Source organism: Talpa occidentalis, unplaced genomic scaffold (genome assembly GCF_014898055.3).
Source record: "Talpa occidentalis isolate TD23 unplaced genomic scaffold, MPIMG_talOcc4v2.1, whole genome shotgun sequence".
Lineage (NCBI taxonomy): Eukaryota > Metazoa > Chordata > Mammalia > Eulipotyphla > Talpidae > Talpa > Talpa occidentalis.
In genome coordinates, this window is record NW_026555331.1 from 46,382,865 (window position 1) to 46,404,123 (window position 21,259).

At 33.9% G+C, this 21,259-nt stretch overlaps 1 protein-coding gene and 1 long non-coding RNA gene across 3 annotated transcripts in view; one reads left to right on the forward strand and one right to left on the reverse strand.

The window, feature by feature from the left end:
• The window catches only part of IL7 (interleukin 7), a 39,313-nt gene extending 22,319 nt beyond the window's left edge, over positions 1-16,994 (forward strand). Inside the window, exons 3-6 of one of the 2 annotated variants that reach the window (XM_054692171.1) lie at positions 9,634-9,714; positions 10,688-10,816; positions 13,665-13,718; positions 16,027-16,994. In XM_054692171.1, coding sequence (XP_054548146.1) covers positions 9,634-9,714; positions 10,688-10,816; positions 13,665-13,718; positions 16,027-16,131 — 369 coding nt within the window. In that variant the 3' untranslated portion in view covers positions 16,132-16,994. The remainder of the gene's footprint in view (positions 1-9,633; positions 9,715-10,687; positions 10,817-13,664; positions 13,719-16,026) is intronic. The other variant, XM_037504994.2, reaches the window with a different exon arrangement.
• On the reverse strand, positions 10,368-15,340 carry LOC129145295 (uncharacterized). Its single transcript, XR_008550629.1, has 3 exons — positions 15,304-15,340; positions 11,379-11,427; positions 10,368-10,446 (listed from the first exon to the last, which is right to left on the reverse strand). It is a non-coding gene; the product is annotated as an uncharacterized LOC129145295 (long non-coding RNA).
• Positions 16,995-21,259: the final 4,265 nt, after the last annotated feature.

The following is a 21,259-nucleotide window of genomic DNA, read 5'->3' on the forward strand; positions in this document are numbered from 1 at the left end:
TCTTTAAAAAAAAAAAGAAAAAAAGAACCAGCTTTGCCACTTTGGCTTTGAGACTTTAGACAAGTTAATTATTGTAGAGTCTCACTTTTCTAATTCATAGTTAGAATTTTGGCTTGTATAATCTCTGAGGTCCATGACTTTTGAAAAATTACTGAATACCAACAGTGGAAATATCAGGACACAGTTATCCACATATCTGCTTGTGGCTTTTGTCAGTGTTCTTTCCACTGCACTGATGTAGGATTATAATCTATTTAGAAGAAACACAGAGTGGAAACCCTTGATACAATTTTTATATTTATCTCATAATAACATTTCTACATACCCAGAGTAGGAAATGCATAATTTTGTGATCTATGACACTGTACCAAGAATAGGAGATACAGGTTTCAATAATTGTGCAGTGTTTGACATAAACAATGATATTTAGGAAAACCTGCCAATTTTGAATCATACAAGTCCCGGTACACCATTTCTCATTCCCAAACTTACACAACCACACATTAACACAAATGAACAAAACAGCACGTTATTTATCTAACACCACGTATACATCGGTAGTGTTAAAAAGACAACCCATGAATAGAAAAAAACAAACATATAGGCCTGCAGAAATATACAGACAACTAATGCATATACAAATTTACTAAAGTTAAAGGATGGGTTTAGCAACTAAGATATATTTGTTACAGTTTTGTGATAGTCCTCTTTGTTTTATAGTCATAATACCATGTTTCTAATAAATTTTATGTTTGATTTTTCTTAAATTGAGCCTCATTAAAAATATAGAGGTATTTTCATATGTTGAAACTCATAATCACATTTTTTTTTCTCACTCTTAATAAACAAAAACCTTTTGGGTGTTATTTTAAAACACAAGTTTGAGAATATAGTCATTTTCAATGTTATTTTGACTGATAGTCTTTGTTTTTATTCCTAGCATGTTCTCAACAGTGGATTACCATTAATTTCTGAAAGACTTTGTATTTCTGGAATTTTATGTGCGGTGGAAACAAGCAATATAAAATATGCTCTTTTATGAGTGCAAGTTGACAATAAATTTCATTGGGATTGCTTTAGTTGAGCTACTTTTAGTCATAGGAAGGACTGGGGAATTAACATACGCACACTTCGGCAGCCAGAGAACTTTGATTAATTTAACAACAGTTCTTTACTTCACCTTAGAATTTCAGCATAAAATTTAGAAGGAAACACCTTTTAGCTACTAACAGTATGTTAACTCTTGCCTGTGTCTGTAATACCTGAGCATAATTAATACATATATTCATTGTCATAACAAAGTATGCTGAAACCAAAAAAATTCAGCTATTCTTTTTCCCCCTTTGTTAACCTAACCAAGCTGGGCAGCAGAAGAAGGCATGGCAGGGAATACAATTTTATGTTCTTAGCCTTTGCAAAGAATTAGTATCTGTTATTTTCTCAAAATCTGTACATTGAGCATGAATATTTTGAAGAGATCTTCAAAATATTAGATCTTCAAAATATTAGGCAGGAAAACAGTGCTACAAATATCTCACTTTGGGGTAGAAAATGTAGAATATGATTATCTGTTTGGAATTGATTAATTTATGGCTTGTTTCAATGACTATTCCAAGCTAAAGAATGTCTGTTTACCTAATCTGATATTTCCAATTTGGAGTCAGTACCTTGATTCAGCTGAATTTATTCCAGTGAGACAGAATTCTTATAATCCTAGATACTTCTGCTTTTATTACTCCTCACCCTGTATTTCTCCTATAATTTATTCCATAGGCCATCTAATTTGCTTCCCCAGCCAAAGTAGATAAGTGTTACATGAGCAGTACACTATGAATACTTCCCAACATGTGTTTATTTTCATAAAGCAGAGTTGAAATCATACCATACCCCTGCTCAATGGCTTTCCATAGCTTACTCATTGTCTATGAAACCAGGACTAATACCTTATTTGGGCATTTGGGTAGCATAATCTTCTCCCAGTTTGCATTTCTTATCTAGTTACTACTCTTTATTACCCATTATACTACCAAAATTTTACATATCAAAATTTTTACATACTAAAATGACTGAACAAATGAAAATAGGCACAAGGAAGTGATAATATGAATGCAGACCTGACAAATAGCATCAATTATTTTAAACTTTGAAATTAAGACTAGTTGTATGATATGGATTATATGAGAGATTCACCTGAAATGCATTTTATGAGAGATACATCTGATACATTACAGCATTTTTTTTCAAAAATCCTAATATAAAATGTATAAACTGATCAATAAAAAGAAAACAGCCTAAGAGAGTGGTTAAGAAAAGGGGGGCCTCCCTACTACAGCCTGAGTTCAATCCCCGGCCAGGGAGCTAACCCACATAGCACAGCAGACCTCTCCTGTCTCACCTGCTGCTCCCCTCAGCAGAGTATTTCAGTGAACCTGCCTGTTCTACTCCCCACTCTGTTTTGGGAGATTCCTCTCACCCCTTGCACCTCTGGCCTACACCCCAGTTCTTCTACGCAAAAATAAATAAAATCTTTAAAAAAAGAGTGGATAAGAAAAGGCTATTTATAGAAAAGAAAATGCAAATTGTTAACACAAAATTATACTAATCTTCTAGTTGTGATGGAAATGCAAATTTAACCTATAATGAGACACAAGTTTTCATATATTAAGATTGGAAAAATGTTAAAGGTTGACATCTGGTGCTAGCAAGAATGTGACAAAATGGGTTCCTTTATTTGCTGGTAGAAATGTGAATCATGTAAAGAATGAAAATGTCATTTTCTGCAGCAAATCTCAATTTTGGGAACCATTTACAGAAATGCAGACATTAATTTAAAAGGACATCACACACATGCACACATTTATTGAACACTTTTAACCCTGATAACTTCCCTTGCTCTGAAGTTTGTATATTCTAATTTCAACATAGCTACTCTTTGCTTTCTTTTATTAGTGTTAGCATGGTATCACTTTACTTTAATCTACATGCCTTTATATTTAAAGTAGGTACCTTTGAGACAATATATAGTTGGGTCTGGTTTTTAATCCATTCTGATAATCTTTGTTTTTTTATTACTGTATTTAGACCACTGACATTTTAAATGATTTTTATATAATTGATTAATATACCATATTGTTTTCTATATTTTGTGATTATTCTTTGTATTTCTGTCTTCCATGATTATTTCTTTTTTCACCTTTTGTAGCTTTGATATTTTATATGACTCCATTTTCTTACCTAAGCATAGAATTATACTTGTTAGTTTTAGAAATTGTTGCATTAGAGTTTGCTGGAATTACTTATAGTAATTCAAATAAATTTCAAGTAATTTCAAATAAAACTACACAATTTCACTAATAGTACAAGTACCTTAAAATAATATCTTTAGGCCACGTTTCTGTCCTTTATATCATTGCTTTCTTTCATTTCATATATATGTTATATATGTTTAAATACTTTGTTGCTATTATTTTGAACAAACTGTTAGATCAATTAAGAATAAGAAAATAATTTTTGATTTTATCTATATTTATTCATTCTCTGATACACTTCCTTTATGCAGATCTGTTTCTGGCCTATATCATTTTCTTCTCTCTGAATAACTTTTTGAAAACATTCCTTTTGAGGCACATCTGCAGGCATCAAATTATTCAGTTTTTGTCTGAGGACATTTTTATTTCTTCTTCCTTTTTGAAGGAAAATTTATCAGGATACAGAATTTGAAGTTGGTGGATTTTTTTCTCTCAAAATTTTATATATTTCACTCTTCCTCTTTGCATCATTTCAGAGAAGTTGGGTGTGATTTTCTTATCTTTGTTCCATTATAAATAAGATTGTTCCTCTCCCCCCTTGGCTTTTTTCAAAATTTTTTCTTTATTTTTGATAATGGAAAATTTGAATATGAATTTGGGTATGGTATTGAGGCATTTATCCTTGGAGATCTGTGAGCTTCCTCGACCTGTGATTTGGTGTCTGGCGTTAATTTAAGAGACATTCTCAGTCATTATTGTTCATGTGTTTCTTCTTTCTTTTCTCTTTTCTCCTTCTGATATTTCCATTATACATATTTTACATATCTGTTAGTTGTTAACAGTTCTTGGATATTCCATTCTGCCTTCTTGTATTTTAATTATTTTAAAGATTTATTTATTTATGCATACAAGAACTGGGGTACAGGCCAGAGGTGCAGGGGTAAGAGGATTCACCAGAGACAGAGTGGGGAACAGAACGGACAGACTGACTGAAATACACTGAGGGGATCTGCAGGCAAGACAGGAGAGGTCTGCTGTGACATGTAAACAGCTCTCTGGCTAGCGGGGGATTGAACTCAAGCTGCAGAGTCTGTGAACAGCTTCCTAGTGCTGTGCTTAACCCCTTGTGCCAGGAGGGAGGCCCAATTTTAATTTTTTTCTATATGGTTTAGAAGTTTCTTTTGTCATATTCTCAAGTTCAGAGACTATTTCCTTACTATGTCTAGTCTAATTTGGTTTTATCTATCACATTTTATGTTCTTTATTAGAATTTCCATCTTTCTGCTTATATTATCCATTGTTCTGACATGCCATCAACTTTGTCCATTAAAATCCTTAGCAAATCTGTCTCTGCCAGATCTGACTCTTTCTGATGTTTTCTTTGTCTCCTCAAATTGTGTTTCTTATCTTTTAATATGCCTTGAAGTTTTAGGTTTTTGTTAAAAGGTAGACATGATATACTGGATAAAAGGAACTGTGGTAAATGGACTTGTAGTAGTGTAGTAGTGAGATTGGAGGGAAGAGAATATTTTATAATCCTATGATTAGGTCTCAGTAGTTTGATGAGTCTGTGTTCCTAGAATGTACATTTTACTAGTGCTTTTCATTGTGCATCTACCCTAAATGACACAAGATGGCTACAAGGGCCTGGAAGAGGGCATTTCTGTTACCCCAGAGAAGTTATTATCTAGTAAAACCCCAGCAGGTTAAGTTCTGGTTGACTGGTTTCTATTGAGGACAAACCTTGTTCAGAAGGAAATAATGCTCTGGCTATTCAAAATGATACCTATTACTCTCTCTCTCTGCCAGAATCATGAGGTAATTTTCTTACATATTCACTGTGAGAATCTCAGACCTCCTGGAGAAAAGTTTCAGAAACTGGAACTCCCTGATGACAGGGTCCTCTGGGAGTTCGTTGTTATTTTTAAGATTTATTTTATTTATTTATGCATAGAAGAAATGCGGTGTAGGCCAGAGGTGGGGGAGGTGAAAGTATTCACAATAGACAGAGTAGGAAGCAGAACAGGCAGATTTACTGAAATACACTGCTGAGGGGAGCAGTAGGCCAGACAGGAGAGGTCTGCTGCGCCATAAGTGGGTTAGCTCCCTGGCCAGAGATCAAACTCAAGCTGCAGTGGTATTAGTGCTGAGACTTAACCCTTATGCCCCCAGAGAGGCTCCCTCATCCCTTGGAGTTTTAATTCCCATTCAATACTTGTAAATTACCATTCAGGTTTTCCTAACCCAGCACTGATTCCCATGAAGGGAAAACATAATGTCCATTACCCACAGCAAACCAAACACTGTCAACTAGTAGCCTAATACACTTATATATTTGCTCTCACTATCTGAATTGCATATCTGCTCCTATAAAAAAAAGTGATTATTTGTATCTGCTTGTCTTTCCAATTTCTGGGATAGTAGTTTGCCCTATGACCTCACTTCTCTGATGGATATAAGAGTTGCTGGTTTTGTCAGTTCGTTCAGCTTTTTCCTTGTTGTTAAGATGGAATTGGTGACTATTAAGCTCCTTAAATTCCAGACTGGAAACTGAAAGTCCTCCAAGCAATTCTGCTTTCATAGTAATATTTTTTTGGCTTACATAGTATTTAAGTGATATAAGAATATCTATGTATAACTTAGTGTTAAGGAATTAACTTAGTAAATATGCAATTCAGATAATGAGAGCAAATATGTAAGTGTATTAGGCTACTGGTTGACAGTGTTTGTTTTGCTTTGGGTACTGGTAATTATGTTTTTACAAAAGGAATAGAAAGTGTTGATCAACTATCAAACTATTTAAATAGAAGATCCAGAGTCAGAAGCACCCAGTTAAGCTCTTCCCGAATTCTTAACTGAAAGAACCTGCAGAATGATAAATGTCTGTCATTTTAAACTACTAAACTTTGTGATGAAGTTACTATGCATAAATGATAATGAACACAGGCTATTTTCAGAGGCTTACTCTCCTCATATTGAAAGACCAGAGGTCAAGGGACCAGACATAATTATGCAGGTATACTCAAGCCTCTCCTCTTGTTTAGTCTGCTAATATCCACTCCCCAAAGCAGTTTTTTTTTTTTTAAGGTTTATTTATTTATGCATACAAGACCTGGGATACAGACCAGAGGTGTGTGTGGGGGGGAGAGGATTCACCAGAGGCAGAGTGGGGAACAGAACAGGCAGACTGACTGAAATACACTGCTTGAGGGGAGCAGTGGGCAAGTCAGGAGAGGTCTGCTGAGCCATGTGGGTCACCTCCCCAGCCGGGGATCGAACTTGAGTTGCAGTGGCTGCAGATAGCTTCACAGTGCCACATCTTAACCCCTTGCACCACCAGGGAGGCCCCAAAGCAGAGTTTTGATGAAACTCAACATCAATGGACAGAAAAATACTGCTCTGAGTAAGCTAAATAATTGCCACCCAAAGACATCAGGTTCTAATCTCTGGGAATTTATAATGAAAAGGGGGTCTTTGGCACATGTGATTAAATTAAGGATTTTGATGTGGGAAGATTATTCTGTATTATCAATATGGACTCCACATGCCATAACAAGTGTCCTTAAAAGAGAAAAGCAGAAAATGACTTGACACACACATAGAGAAGGTGATGAAGATGAGAACAGACTGGACTGGTGTGGCCACAAGCCAAGAAACACCAAAGAATACAGGCAGCCACCAAAAGATGGAAGAGACAAAAAGTAATTCTGTAGAGTCTCCTGCTGACATCCTTTGTATGGATTTCTTGCCTCTAGAACTTTGAGAATATAAACCTATGTTGTTTTGAACAATTAAGCTTTTGGTAATCTGTCACAGCAATCCTAGGAAATGAATGCATTCTGTCTTGAGATAGGAGAAGAAATTGAAACTGACTGAGCAACAATCTAATCTACCTTATCATTCTTTCCAAAAAATAACCAGAAAATCAAAGGAAAACATGCATTGATTCTACCATAAAACAAATATATGACTAAAAACATTCACTAGCAAATTGGTACATGTAACAAAAATGAAAAATACAGATTAATGCAGTAGAAAATATCAAAAATTTTCTTTTTAAAACTAAGAAACCAAAGTAGAAAGCTAAATATAATGTCAGAGAAGTGATAACAGAAAAAAAAAAAAAAAGATGATCCCTTTAAATATAGGGTAATAAAAGAATAAAATAAAAGCCAAAAATGAGTACATTAGAACAGACATGTTGAAGAAATAATGGCGAAAACCACACAAAATGAATATTTTTAAATCAAAGAAAATATGTAAAACAAAAAGTGATATAAAAATCCACTGTATTACAATTAGTATTTCTGAAGAGGAGTGTTAAAAATGCAATAGAAAAAAATCTATTGGTAATCTATTGGTAAATTAATTCTACTGGTAAATTATGAGAAAAAAATACATGCTGAAATGAAAGAAGATGTAACTCTATAAAGTGAAAGGACTTTGTATATTTTCAAAACAAATTATTTAACATCATGTTTTGTACTGGGAAAAGCTGCATGATTCTCAATATTTATAATAAATATGAAGACATCTTCAAACATGTCAATATACCTGTAAGAAACTGTTTGATAAAAATAATTCTATTTGTCAAATTGAGAGATGAATCCCTAATATTCTTTCCAACTATGTGATTCTGTAAATCATAATCTGATCCATCCCTAGGGCTGGAATGAAAACAGTTTCAAAAAATGTGATTGGCATTCATGTACTTCTATGTTAAATATATCTATAAAATGCACTGAAGTCAAGTCAGTATTAATGGTGACTTCTACAGGAGTTAAACTTTTAAGTGTATAGTAATATCTTTGTGTACTGTGTCAAGCATTTGAACAAACAAATCAACTGACATAACATCTTCTTTGTACCAAAGAATACACCATTCAAATATTCACATGTCACACAATGGTTAGAATGCTCCAAGAAATGGGTACTAATTCTGTGACATACTTTCATGAAATATTTTTGGTAAATTGGAAATTATCATGAGATAAACTGCATATTTGTCCATCTTTTTTTTGGGGGGGGCAGGACAAAAATGAAATGCTTTTTGTTTTATCAAACTAAAAAATATATATACTTCATTGTCCTTCTTGGGATTAAATGGAAGTTAGCAAGACAATTATGGAATAGGCAAATATTATTTCTCCATCTGCTTTTCAGCAATGAATATAATGGCAACATAAGGTAGTTATAAAAAATAATTTGTGATATTTGTTATATGATGGAGGTACTTGGCAACACAAATCTTCGATTTACAAAGATCAGAAGTGATATAAATTTGTCCAAGGGATATAATATCTACCCCCTTGATATTAAATGACATGAGAAACTGGGACTCTGTTTTCTTATCTTTCTTTTCCCATAGGGCTTGGCAGAGGACCTTGCACATTGGCCCATAGTAAGTGCTGAATGGTTAAATGAATGTTTTCAGACACTAATTCCTTCAGGTAAACAGTATATGCATTTAGGTCAGGATAAACCCTGAGATCATTTATGTTTTTCACAGGTGACAAACACTTTCCTCAAGGGCAGATGAAGATTAGAAACACATGACTAAATCCTATCATTACTCTGTCCCTTATCCCCATTCTTTGTTGACATCATATAGTCTAAAATTCTTGAAGTCCTTCTAGAACCTCTGATAGCATGGAATTGCTTATTCGTTAGACAGAAATAGAATGACCTTGTGCATTAGAGAATCTGAATCCTTGAGAACTTCTTCCTAACAGGTCAACTAAATGAAGTAATCCCCACCTGAATCGTTGAAAATGAACAGAATTCCATAGAAATGAAAAATAAGCATTTTCCTGCCTGACCTTCCATTCTTACATTTTGATACACACACTTTCAATCCCATTGTTTCTCAGCAAAATAGTGCCTCAAACATCCAGACAAATAAATTGTTAAAGAAGTTGTAGAATGAAAAATTTGAACTTTACTCTGTCAAAAGGCTTTCCCTCATTCTAGTATATTCCCTTTGTCGCTATGTGTTTGTGGCAGAAAATTGGACGAAATAACCTCTTAAAAATGCATCTCATCTTTATGATTTCAAAATGTATAATGCCTTGTCTATATAACTTCTAAAATAGGTACTTTTTATTTTCTCAAATAAGCCAGATTCTGTCAAGGATTTCTAGGTTTAAATCATGGAGTCTCAGAGAGAAAGGGACTCTAAATATGTAAGGATTTGTGTATAGACTTGTTTATACTTCAAGCACAGCAAACTTTTTTTCATGCCTAGCCAGCTGAGCCAGGTTAAAGTTATTTTTCTTAAAATGCACATACAAATACCAAGTATTATAATAATATTGTTATTTTTGTAATTACTACATATTAGAAAAGTCCCCAGTTTAACCATATTATTTTATATTGTTTATTACAGGACAGCATGCTAGAAATTGATAGCAATTGCCTGAATAATGATTCTAACTTTTTTAAAAAACATTCATGTGATGATAATAAGGTAATGATAATTGTTTGGAGTTTATATGTCATTTGAGCTTGATTTCATAGAAGTGTATATTTGTATCTGTTACATAATTATATTGATTATATTGCTAACCTACTGTTTTAGTTCTAGCTAGACAATTCCCAATGATCTATTAATTTACACTATGGTCTTCTTTTATACTTTCATTTTACAAATAGCCCTAGGTTTGATAGTCTATTTTAGCATTTTATTTTTTACCTTGAAACTATTAATATAACTGCTGAATTCAAAGACCACATATCTATTATTTTTGAAATTCTTATGTAGGAAAAATGCTTGTTAGAGTGATTGCTTGCTCGCACATAAACGTAAGTTATGGACATAACTGAGTTGTAGGTACTTTGAAAGTTTTTTTTTCACTGTTTGCTTATCTTCAAACCACTACCACTTCTAATTGGTGCACTTTACAAAACAGTAGATTACAGAGTTAACCTCATGGCATCTTATAGTATATCCACATAAATTTTTTACATTTTTTAATTTAAATTGTTGAAAAACATGTGAATATAGCCTTTCACTTGCACACTGTCAGTTATTCATCCATGGCTTAAAAAATACAAAAATAATAATAAATCAAATTACACATACCTTTCATTACTGTTGATTCCAGAAGTCCTTTCCTTTGGTTATCTTGTTTAAAATTGAATAAGCTTGTCATGTGTTCACCCATAAGTGATAAGATCGTGCATATGTACCAGAGAAAAGCTATTTTAAAAGTCAGATAATCATTAAACCATGTTCTAGGCACTTGGTGCTTTCACCTAGGAACTAAATGGGTGCAATCTAGTTACTTGTTAGTCATGTGATTAACTGGAACAGAAAGCTGGGGTGGAGGTGGGGCATTATTTAGCAATGCAGCTCTGACTTTAGACTTCTTAATAAGAAAGCTTATCATTTCTTACTATTTTATTTGAACCATAGCTCATCTGACTTTTTCCTGTAATAGGAAGCTACGTTTCTAAATCGTGCTGCTCGGAAGTTGAAGCAATTGCCTAAAATAAATGACGACGAGGATTTCCAAGTCCATTTATCAAGAGTTTCACAAGGCACATTAAAACTGTTGAACTGCACCAAGGTATGCTGAGGACCGTTTACTGTTTTTCTTTTGTTTTATTTCACTTACGTTTCCCTCCTTCCTCCTATACTTCCTCCCTCCTTCCTTTTCACTGTATTTTTAATCGAACAGTTTACAAAAGTGAAGTGATTCAGAGGTAAGCTGAGGAATGCTTCCTTTGTTTTCGTTTTGTTTAATTTACATGTCTTCCCTCCCGCCCTTCCATTGTATATTGTTATTGAGATAAAGTTGTTTTATGATACTGTGTATGCTTCAGAGTTACAGGTTCACACCTCTTCAATTATATGTCACCACACCACTGCCACCCCAAAGCACCCATAATCTTCCACCATAGTCCATTGGGCCCCCTTCCCTTTTTGATCCCCATGCTCACCCCAAACCCTAGAAATCTGACTGCAGAATTGAGGCTATGGGAGAGGGAAGATGGTGGTGGGAAGAGAACTAGTTTGAACAAAAATACAAACTGCTGTCTTATAGTACACTACTGTTCTCTGAGATCATCTCCATTATCATAGACTTCTAATTTCTTACTGTAATTTAAAGTTGAAATACCTTCACTCACCTCTAGAAGAGTAATGTCTTCTCTTGAAGTGTACCCATTCATGTTTTTGCTAAGGGAAATAAACAGTTTATGAAAAAGAAGTAAAAACAAATGAGTACATATTTCTTTGTGGATAACAGCTTTCAAGGAGTCTATTGTGATAAGGGGGGGGAATAAATTTTTATCTCTTTATAATTTATATATGTATTTATAAGAACTCAAGACAATAAAACAGGTAATCAAGTATATTTAACAACTATGTATGTTAAAAGTCGGTGTGCTTGTGTTTATCCTACAGTTAATTTATTTTTTTGTTTTAGTATTCTTTATACATAAATATAATCTTTATACAGATTTTTTTCTCTACTTCTTTGCTAGCTGTTTTTAACTGAAAATAAAGTCTCAACAATAGTTAGACAAAGAGTTTATTAGATAATAAAAGTGTGGATTATGGCCCAGGAAGCAGTTCAACAGATTTACTCTGTGAGAACTGTCACAATAAATGTAAGTCTGAATTTAGTTGATGTAGGTAGGAATCAGTGAATCATTGACATTAAGTATATAATTATTCTTGATAGAAGCGGCTTATAATCTAAATTGTATTGACCTAAAGATATACTGATGTTATAGGAAAGCAATGCAAGATTTAATTTTTTTTTCCCTTGCTAATGCATTCACTGTAGAGATGCAAAGTAGGGTACCCATTGTTAAACCTTTTTTTTTTTTAAGCTGAAACTGATTTTTATTATTGGACAGCAAATTTCTGCATATGGAATGGAGGCTGTGAAGATAATTTTGCTCTTTTACCTGGTATATCAGGGGTGGGATCCCAGAAAATTTTTCAATGTGTTTACATAATTATGAAATGTGAATAACAAAACAAAATTTGAAAGACATCATTTGAAGACTAGACAACAGTTTCTCCATTGACAAAATGGAGTAAAATCATAATCATAGTATTATAAACATTGTAGGATATTGAAATATCATAAATGTTATAATTTATGTAAAATGGTTAGTTCTAAAATGATTTCTATAAATGCTATTATTAATACTGTTACTGTCCACCTTCAAAGATTTACTGGGTGCCACCTAAAACAAAAATTTTTTTATGCATTTTAAAAGAAATCTTTAACATTTTTATGTTGGAAAAGTGATTTTGTTTTTTAATGCCAATAATTGTCCACAGAGGTAAAATGATAAGATTATCTTTGAGCCCTGTTGGCCATGATGAAAACAAAGATAATAGAAATTGGACCACATTATTAACCTTACATTATCTATTTGATACCAGTCAGTCTCTTGGGGTCCTGGATTATTTCCATATTTAGATAACTAGTCCTTTATATGACCTTTCTGTTTATCACTTTTCTATAATTCTGATCTATCCTGTTCTATGCATTTTTCATAGTCAAGTTCAAGACTCATGAAGATTTCATATTCTAGCCTATCACCTAAAGTATACAAAAGTGATCTTAAAATAATCCTTATTTATAGCTAATGCAGAAAGGCGGATAGTTTTCATGTTACTTATATACATCCAGTTGCTTAGAATTGTTGGAAACACTATGTTGAGTATAAGCCTCAAGTCAGGGCTCAATTGAAAAGATTGCAGAATGACCTCCTGGCTTATGAAGGGGTAAGAGTTATAGGTTTGGTATATACTTTCCATTACTTCTCTCAAGTGTTGTGATTTGTATGGATTTGTATGATTTGTATGGATCATCATGTTCCAAAATAAACTAATTGTAGAGAAAGAAAAAAAAAAAACACTAATCATCGGATCTTGAAATTAAATAAAAATTGTTACAAAATTAGCTAATGTGATAGAGTCTACCTTTTTCTTGAAATGATAAATCAAGATATTAAAGACAGTCAGCTATACTGAATTTTCTTCATAAACCAGGCATGCTACTAGCCTTTTACTGTTGTTTGCTTCTGATGAATAAAACTTAACAGAATTTATTTTTAGGATTTTTAAGAGCTTAATGTTAACTCAATTTTCAATGTTGATTTAAAGTCTAGTTTTGTCCTGATTAGAATAGAGTTTCATACTTCATAGTAATTAATACATTGCTGGGCATACCTGCAAAATTTACATATCAGGAATATTCAGAAAACTAACTTCTCTTGTTTCTTTCTTTTCCCTTATATTTGTACTCTGCCACATTGACAATGGAGAATTTAAAACAGATTCTCAAATATGTTACATGAACTGATAATAATGTGAAAATTAGTGACTACATTAAAGTGACATGCAAAAAAAGAGTAATATTCAATGTTTCAAATATGACTTTTTTTTTTAAGGTAAAAGGAAAAAAACTACCTTCGCAGGGTGAAGCCCAATCCACTAAGAATTTGGTGAGAGTAATTGTATAGCTTTCTTCTTTATCAGCTTTTTATACAACGAATTACTTAATGTTTTTCTCTTTGTTTTGTTTTTATGTTGGATTTTGAAAATATTCATTATAATGTTAACAAAAGGAGAAAGAAGGTATTACTTAGAAATTGGATCCTTTAAACTGCATTTTTCAATATAAAAAGAAAGCTAAGGAAAATAACAGAACACACATTTTTAAAATAAAAGCAATAAAAATAAAACATCGTTATGTAATAGGGAAAAATATGGACAAATATCATTTATATAGAAAACAAGTATATGAAGAAAGAAGTCCATCTGGCTAGATAGTAAACAAATCCAAAGTGAATCTATTTTCTATCTGTTTACTAGTATAGATACATCCTTATATCTTGTATCTATTTATATAGCAATTAGATAATATAAATGAATAAGTCAGAATACTTCATTAGGGGCCTCCCTGGTGGCGCAGGGTGTTAAGATGCAGTCTGTGAAGCTATCAGCAGCCACTGCAGCATGAGTTCAATCCCTGGCCAGAGAGCTACCCACATGGCACAGCAGACCCCCACTGCTCCCCTCAGCAATGTATTTCAGTTTATCTGCTGGTTCTGCACCCCACTCTGTTTCTGGTGAATCCTCTCACCCCTCACACCTCTGTCCTGCACCCCAGTTCTTATATGCAGAAATAAATAAATCTTCAAAAAAAAAGAATACTTGATTAGTCTGATTAAGTATTTAAAATGACATATTAACTAGGATGAGACATGGAAAATAATGCATCATGTTATGAGAGTGATTGGTTCCTTCACACTTTTAAGTATTATAAAGATTTATTAATTTATGCATACAAGAACTGGGGTACAGGTCAGAGTTGCGGGGTGGGGGTAAGCGGATACACCAGACAGAGTGGGGAGCAGAACAGGCAGACTGACTGAAATACACTGCTGAGGGGAGCAGTGGGCAAGTCAGGAGAGTTCTGCTGCACCATGTGTGTTGCTCCCTGGCGGTGGACCGAACCTGTGCTACAGTGGCTGCTGATAACTTCACAGTGTCATGCTTAACCCCGTGTGCCACCAGGAGGACCCATAAGTATTATAATGCTGTTTGGCCAATCAGTGTATGGGAGCATGGATATTCCTTACTGCTCTTAGAGAAGCAGGATGAGTCTCAACATGTGAGGCTCAGTGAACCATTCAGATTCCACCTGAAGTAGAAGAGGTGAAAGTAGAAAGAGGTGAAATACACGAGAAATATAAATACATTGAGCGCTCTGCTGAGAAAATGTAGAAAAGAAATTTAGAAAAGCAAGATAACTTTTATGTTCCCAAGGATTATGAGGTAAATCATGGCTATTTTTGTCTTTTCGGTACATGCTCAGTCTTGGACTGTCAGGAAATGTCATGAAGTTTTCACTTCTATGTATTTCAAATCTGCTTAGTCAAGTACACTTTGATTTTGACTTTTGAAATATGTCTGAGGCTTTTATTAAAAAAAAGAAATGAGAAATTCTCCTTCAAATTTATCTTTGAAATTTATTGTTTAATCTTTTAAATGTATTATTTAAAGGATATGTGTTATTACTAATACCTGGATAAATGGCAGCTTATCCTCTTTCCAGCTCAGCTTCCTCATATGAAAAAATGAGATGAAATGATCAATTTCATTGAATTTTTAGATAAAAATGGAGTCTGTGCACATTACCAGACCTAGAAAACACCCAATAATTGCTAGTTATCGAAATGAAGAATTGCTCAACTCAGTGATTATTTCATTTTCCAGATCGGAGGGTTTATATACTCCCTTATATGTCTATTCCATGTGAAGTATCTCTTTCTCCACTTTCTGCGGTAGGCTTTTTAAAGATTCTCATAAGGGCCAGCAAGCTAGTTTATGAGGTGGTATCTTCCATGCTACCAAAATTTGCCAAAATAATCTGAATATTTTCATTGTTCATTATTCCTTTCACAGAAAATACCTTTTTCTATATTATAAACTTCAATTGAGTAATCTAGAAATCTCTTTCCCCCAAAAGTTTAAACAGCATTATAGCCACTGCCACAGTAGTGGAAATGGTAGCCATCTGACAACACTTCAATTAATCCTATATCTTAAACTACAACAACCTTGAATTTTTTATGTCAATTATCACCATTATAGTTAAAAATCATAGTTTAAAAAATATGATGGAAAATTCTTTTTCATTGCACAAATTTTCAATATAACTTATGATGATGGAAATTAAAGATTGAATATTGCAATATGCATCTTTATAAAAATGTGAACTTAATTTTTTTATATATATTTCTTTAGGATGAGAACAGACATTTAAAGGAACAGAATAAACAGAAGTGTTTCCTAAAGATCCTACTACAAAAGATAAAAACTTGTTGGAATAAAATTTTGAGGGAACACTAAAATGCACTGAAAATTATGGAGCAGCAATATTAAACCATGTGAACTTATATCCTCTAGGAATTTATCTGTTCATGCAATTTTGAGGGTAAGAATGGTTCCTACAAGTTACTGAATGCATCCTGATAAAAATGGCTAATAGCAATTGAAAAATCTACAATGTAATCTTGAAAGATGAACATAAAGAATGGAAATGGAATGCTGCAATCAACAAACTGTTTCATTGGTATGTGGACATACATTCATCGGTATTAATTCTGTGCTGATTTTTATAAGAAAATTCACTTAACATCATTTGCAATAATACTTAAACCTGTTTAAAGTTTTCAGGAAAATACATCAAATCTGTGAAGCATATAAAGGTACAAAGACTAAAAACTAAATTGCTAAGACTAGAAAGCAAATAATTGCTTTATTATCAAAATAATTTTGTGGCCCCACTATTCATCAATGAACTGAGATAAGAATGGAAATTGTCATCTTCTGTGCTGGAATGCTTTTAGAGTTAACAGGGAGATATGGATAATGACTATGAGAACAAGAGTCACATTCTTTCAAGAAGCAACAGCATAAAGGAGTCCAAGATACTTAAGACATATCAAGGGATATAATTAAACCTGATTGTATAACACAGTGCCTCTTAAATGGTATAGCAAATACTTTAAAATGAAGATAAGGAATCATTTCACTAAATAGAAAATCACTTCTTCTAAGGATGCGGAACCATAGTACTGAGTTACTTTTGTCATTTATGTATAATACAACTTGTCTAAATGAGTTTGCAATTTGGGAAGTATATTTTTCAGAGAATAATATATGATGGCTTTTTAATTAATGGAATGTATGTATTTAATATTGACACTATATCTGTATATAAAAATATTTTCATACAGTATTACAAATTGCTTACTTTGGATACTATTTCTCCTTTGATAATAAATGACCTATGTATAAACACTGTCAGATTCACTTAATCAATCCCAACTGGATTTTTCAGACAAACTTTTTAATACTGCATCATTATTTGATTTCTCACTTTCATTGAATGTGTGATTTTTTTTAATACCTTATTACCAAGAATCTACATAGGACCAGGGCCCCAAGGCTCTCAAAGAGCTGTAACACTACTTTATTTTCTATGTTTAATTTGAGACTTTAAACAAAAAAATTGATTATCTATACCAAACCCAGGTTTAAAAGGTCAGTAAATAGGTTTCACATTATTTATAAAGGGAAATGAAAACATTATTCCAGCCATGTTAGAGTCTTAAAACAGCTACCTGTTTGCAGATAGCTGAATCTACATCCTTTATGTTCTTTCACCACTTCATTGCCACACAGTTAAGTGCTGACTGACTTTATTTAATCACAGAAAACCTCAGGTGATTTGCAGCAACGTGATGGAGCTAGAAGGAATTATGCTCAGTGAAACAAGCCCAAAGGAAAAAGAAAAATATCACATGGTTTCACTTATAGCAGGAATACAGGAGAACCAAATAAGACATCAGTGTAAAAAAACAAAAACAGTACAAAACACAACAAAGCAACAACGGACAATTATAAATCAGAGACATACTGCAGGGGAGGAGGAGGGCGAGGGATCAGAGGGAGGGAGGGAGGAGCACAGGGCACTGTGGTGATGGTGCACGGGTGCATTGGTGAAGGAAACTCTATGGGGACTACACCTGAGGGGTTGGGGGGAAGCAAATATTGTTTAAAAATGAACAATGATGTAAAAAATAAAAATAATAATAAAAAATCCCTCAGGTGACATTCAATGTATGGTGATAAGATCATTCTCTCATTTTATGTGGCCCTCTGCCTCTTTCTGCTCCCCAGCCCACCTGGAGTTTATCCTCAGCAATACAGACAGCTGTATAGAATGTACAGACAGTGGTATAGTGGCGCAGGTGATTGAGCGCAGTGCTGTGAAGCTGTCCACAGCTTCTACAGCGCTGGTTCAATCCCCGCCGGCCGGCGAGGGTCCCACATGGTGCGCAGACCTCTCCTGTCTCGCCCGCTGCTCCCCTCAGCAGTGTATTTCAGTCAGTCTGCCTGTTCTGTTCCCGGCTCTGTCTCTGGTGAATCCTCTCACCCTCCTGCGCCTCTGGCCTGTACCCCGTTCTTTTATAAATAAATAAAGCTTAAAAAAAAAGAGGCTTTGAGTCAATGTAAGGTTTCTGTTTGGTTTTCATTACTGACTTCAAAAAAAAGGAGTTGACTAATACTTTTTAGGTGTAAATGATTCCTCACCGAGTTTTTTCTTTCTTCAAGTGGATTTTTCTTAGTAGACTGTGCTTCCTTCCACCCCAAAATATGGTCATCCGTGTGGTATACCTCCACTCTGATAAACTAGTGCTACTGTAAGTGCTCAAGGTACTTCCCCTGTGTGGGTTGTAACTGCACACCTCTAAAGTCTGGATGTTATTGTGGATGGGACTGTCAGTCCAGCTTAGCTGTGTTGGGGATCACTTCCAGTAAGCTGCAGGAAGTATTACAAGATAGTGGCTGCTAGCATTGGTATCAGCAAGGCTATGTAAGTTTGCCAATTCTGCCTGCCTTCCTCCTTCTTCCCTCCCTCCCCTTCTCTTTCTCTTACATATTTAAACCATGTTTAATTTTTATTTTATGCTTCATTAAGTAAAAAATTCACTTGTATTCCCTGGTTTCTTCAAATCATTTGTGAAAAACAGTTTAAAAGAGGGGCGGGGAAACCTATATTAAAATGTTCCTTGAGTGAAATTCAGGAAAATAAATCTTGTAAAATAATACTTAGAGATGACAGATACCATTTTAAACAAAGATTTTATAGAAATCAACTAGTTTAACCAGATCACAATGGCTATCATCTACATTTGTGAATGTTAGAACATAACTGAAGATGAGGTACAGATTTTAAATAAACTATTATGACATATAAGGGACTTTGAGAAATAGATAATTAAAAAATTATAAAGTAATATATATTTACTAAAGTTGACAATATAAAAATGACAAAGAAATAACATCAAAACTCCTTCCATTAGAAATAAGTATAATACATTGAGGAGTATACTGTAAGCCTTTTTATCTATGGACATTTTTACATAATTAGAATCATATTTTATAGGCATGTACTATTTTAGGCTAGCTTTTTGTCTTAGTAATAAAAACTAACCTTGTAAAGCCATTTAAACTTATTTGAAAGTCCTTTAACTATTAACTTACTAAATTATTGAATTGTTATCACTATAAATAGCACCACTATATGCATTCTTCATAATTTGTCTGTACTTCATACTATGCCCTCAAGAAGAAGTGCATCTTAAAAATAAAATTAAGAGGTTATGATGCATGGATATTTTAAAGACTTTTTTTAAGATTTATTTATTTATACATACAAGAACTGGGGTACAGGCCAGAGGTGTGGGGAGGAGGGTGAGAGGATTCACCAGAGACAGAGTGGGGAACAAAACAGGCAGCCTCACTAAAATACACTGCTGAGGGGAGCAGTGGGAGAGACAGGAGAGGTCTGCTGCACCATGTGGGCAGCTCCCTGGCCGGCCTGGGATTGAACTCGTGCTGCAAAGGCTATGGATAGCTTCATAGTGCTCTTCTTAACTTCTTGGGTCACCAGGGAGGCCCTTAAAGACTTTTAAAGTAAATCATCAAATTTTTCAGTGTATTGTCTATTTATATTTCCTTTCTGTGAATTAGGGTATTCATTCCAACACCTCACACAGTATTATTACAATTCAAGGTAATAGATTTGATGAATTAAAATTAGCATTTCATTGTTGAGTACACTCACCACTACTCAGCATTGTTTCCAACCTCCTAACCCAGTCTTTTACAAATTCATAATAGGTATAGAACCTAAGAGCTTGGGCAAACAGAGAAAAAGGGAAAGTGAAAGTGAAGAGAGTTATTTTTTATGTAAGATAAGATTGAACAGATGTGATAAAGTAAATTTTTCAACATCTGATTTCCTCAGTCCTTAGAACAAAGTAGTCTACATTTTACTGCTCCCAGGGACCCCAACACACACACACATCCTTTCTAAGGTCACTTGCCTTTTCCACACTAATGGTAATGCAGTTCTTGCTCTCATTATGTCAGGTTTCCTAAACCTTGAGAAAGATTTAAAAAAATGAAAATAAGAAATGGTCATTGTATAAGTTGTGGTGATAAACTCTGCATCTAGTACTTCACAGCATTTTGTTGGAATCTGTGTAATAAAGGTCCATTAAAATAAGTCTTGCTTGGAGTCTGAAAGATGATGTCAGAGTAAAGATGCCAGGCTCACCTCCATATATTTACAACTATATTGTAATTGAACCAAGTAACAATCCCTGAAATATGAATAGATGAGTACAGGATACACCAGGAGCAATGGTCTGGTAGAAAGGGGTACGAAAAACTTTAATTGAACCGTGTAGTAATGAGGGCAATCTAACTAACAAAAGGGAAGGGCAGCTGCTCTAAGGAGCTTATCCTATTGTTGATTTGGGCACATGCCCACCTGGGGGAATTTGGAGATCTGTCACTGTGCTGGATAAGAGGATATATGAGTTGACATCTAAAACAGAGGTGTGTATGACTGGGGAAGCTATAGAAGCAGGGATGTAGAATGAGGATTACTGACTTGAATCTGAGTTTCCAAATATATAAAATTGATCATGAAATGGCCTCTTCTATGAAGAGACTCAGGCAGCAATGTGAAAGTCTATCCCTATTACAGTTCATAAAAACTAAGAATGGAGAGAAGAACGTATCATAAATGCTAGGGCAAAACAACAACAATAAAACAAACAAAATACCCAGAGAAGTCTAAATTAAAAAATGCAAGGAGGCATCAGCAGCAAACAAATGGAAACAATGGAGAGAATTAGTGACCTTGACAGCACAATATCAGAAAACATAGACAACAAAGAGGAAAAAAATTACATAGATGAAAATATAAATAAAAAATAAAAAGGAAGATAATGTAAGAGCCCACTGGGGTGATCTAAAGAGAAAGAAAATCCCTATTACAGGGGTCTCAGTAGGTGAGACAAAGAGAAAGACATAAAAATGTTTTTATAAAAATAGTCACTGATAACCAACTCAAACTAAAAGACAAACTAGATTTATTGAACTAGAGGTCTAAAGA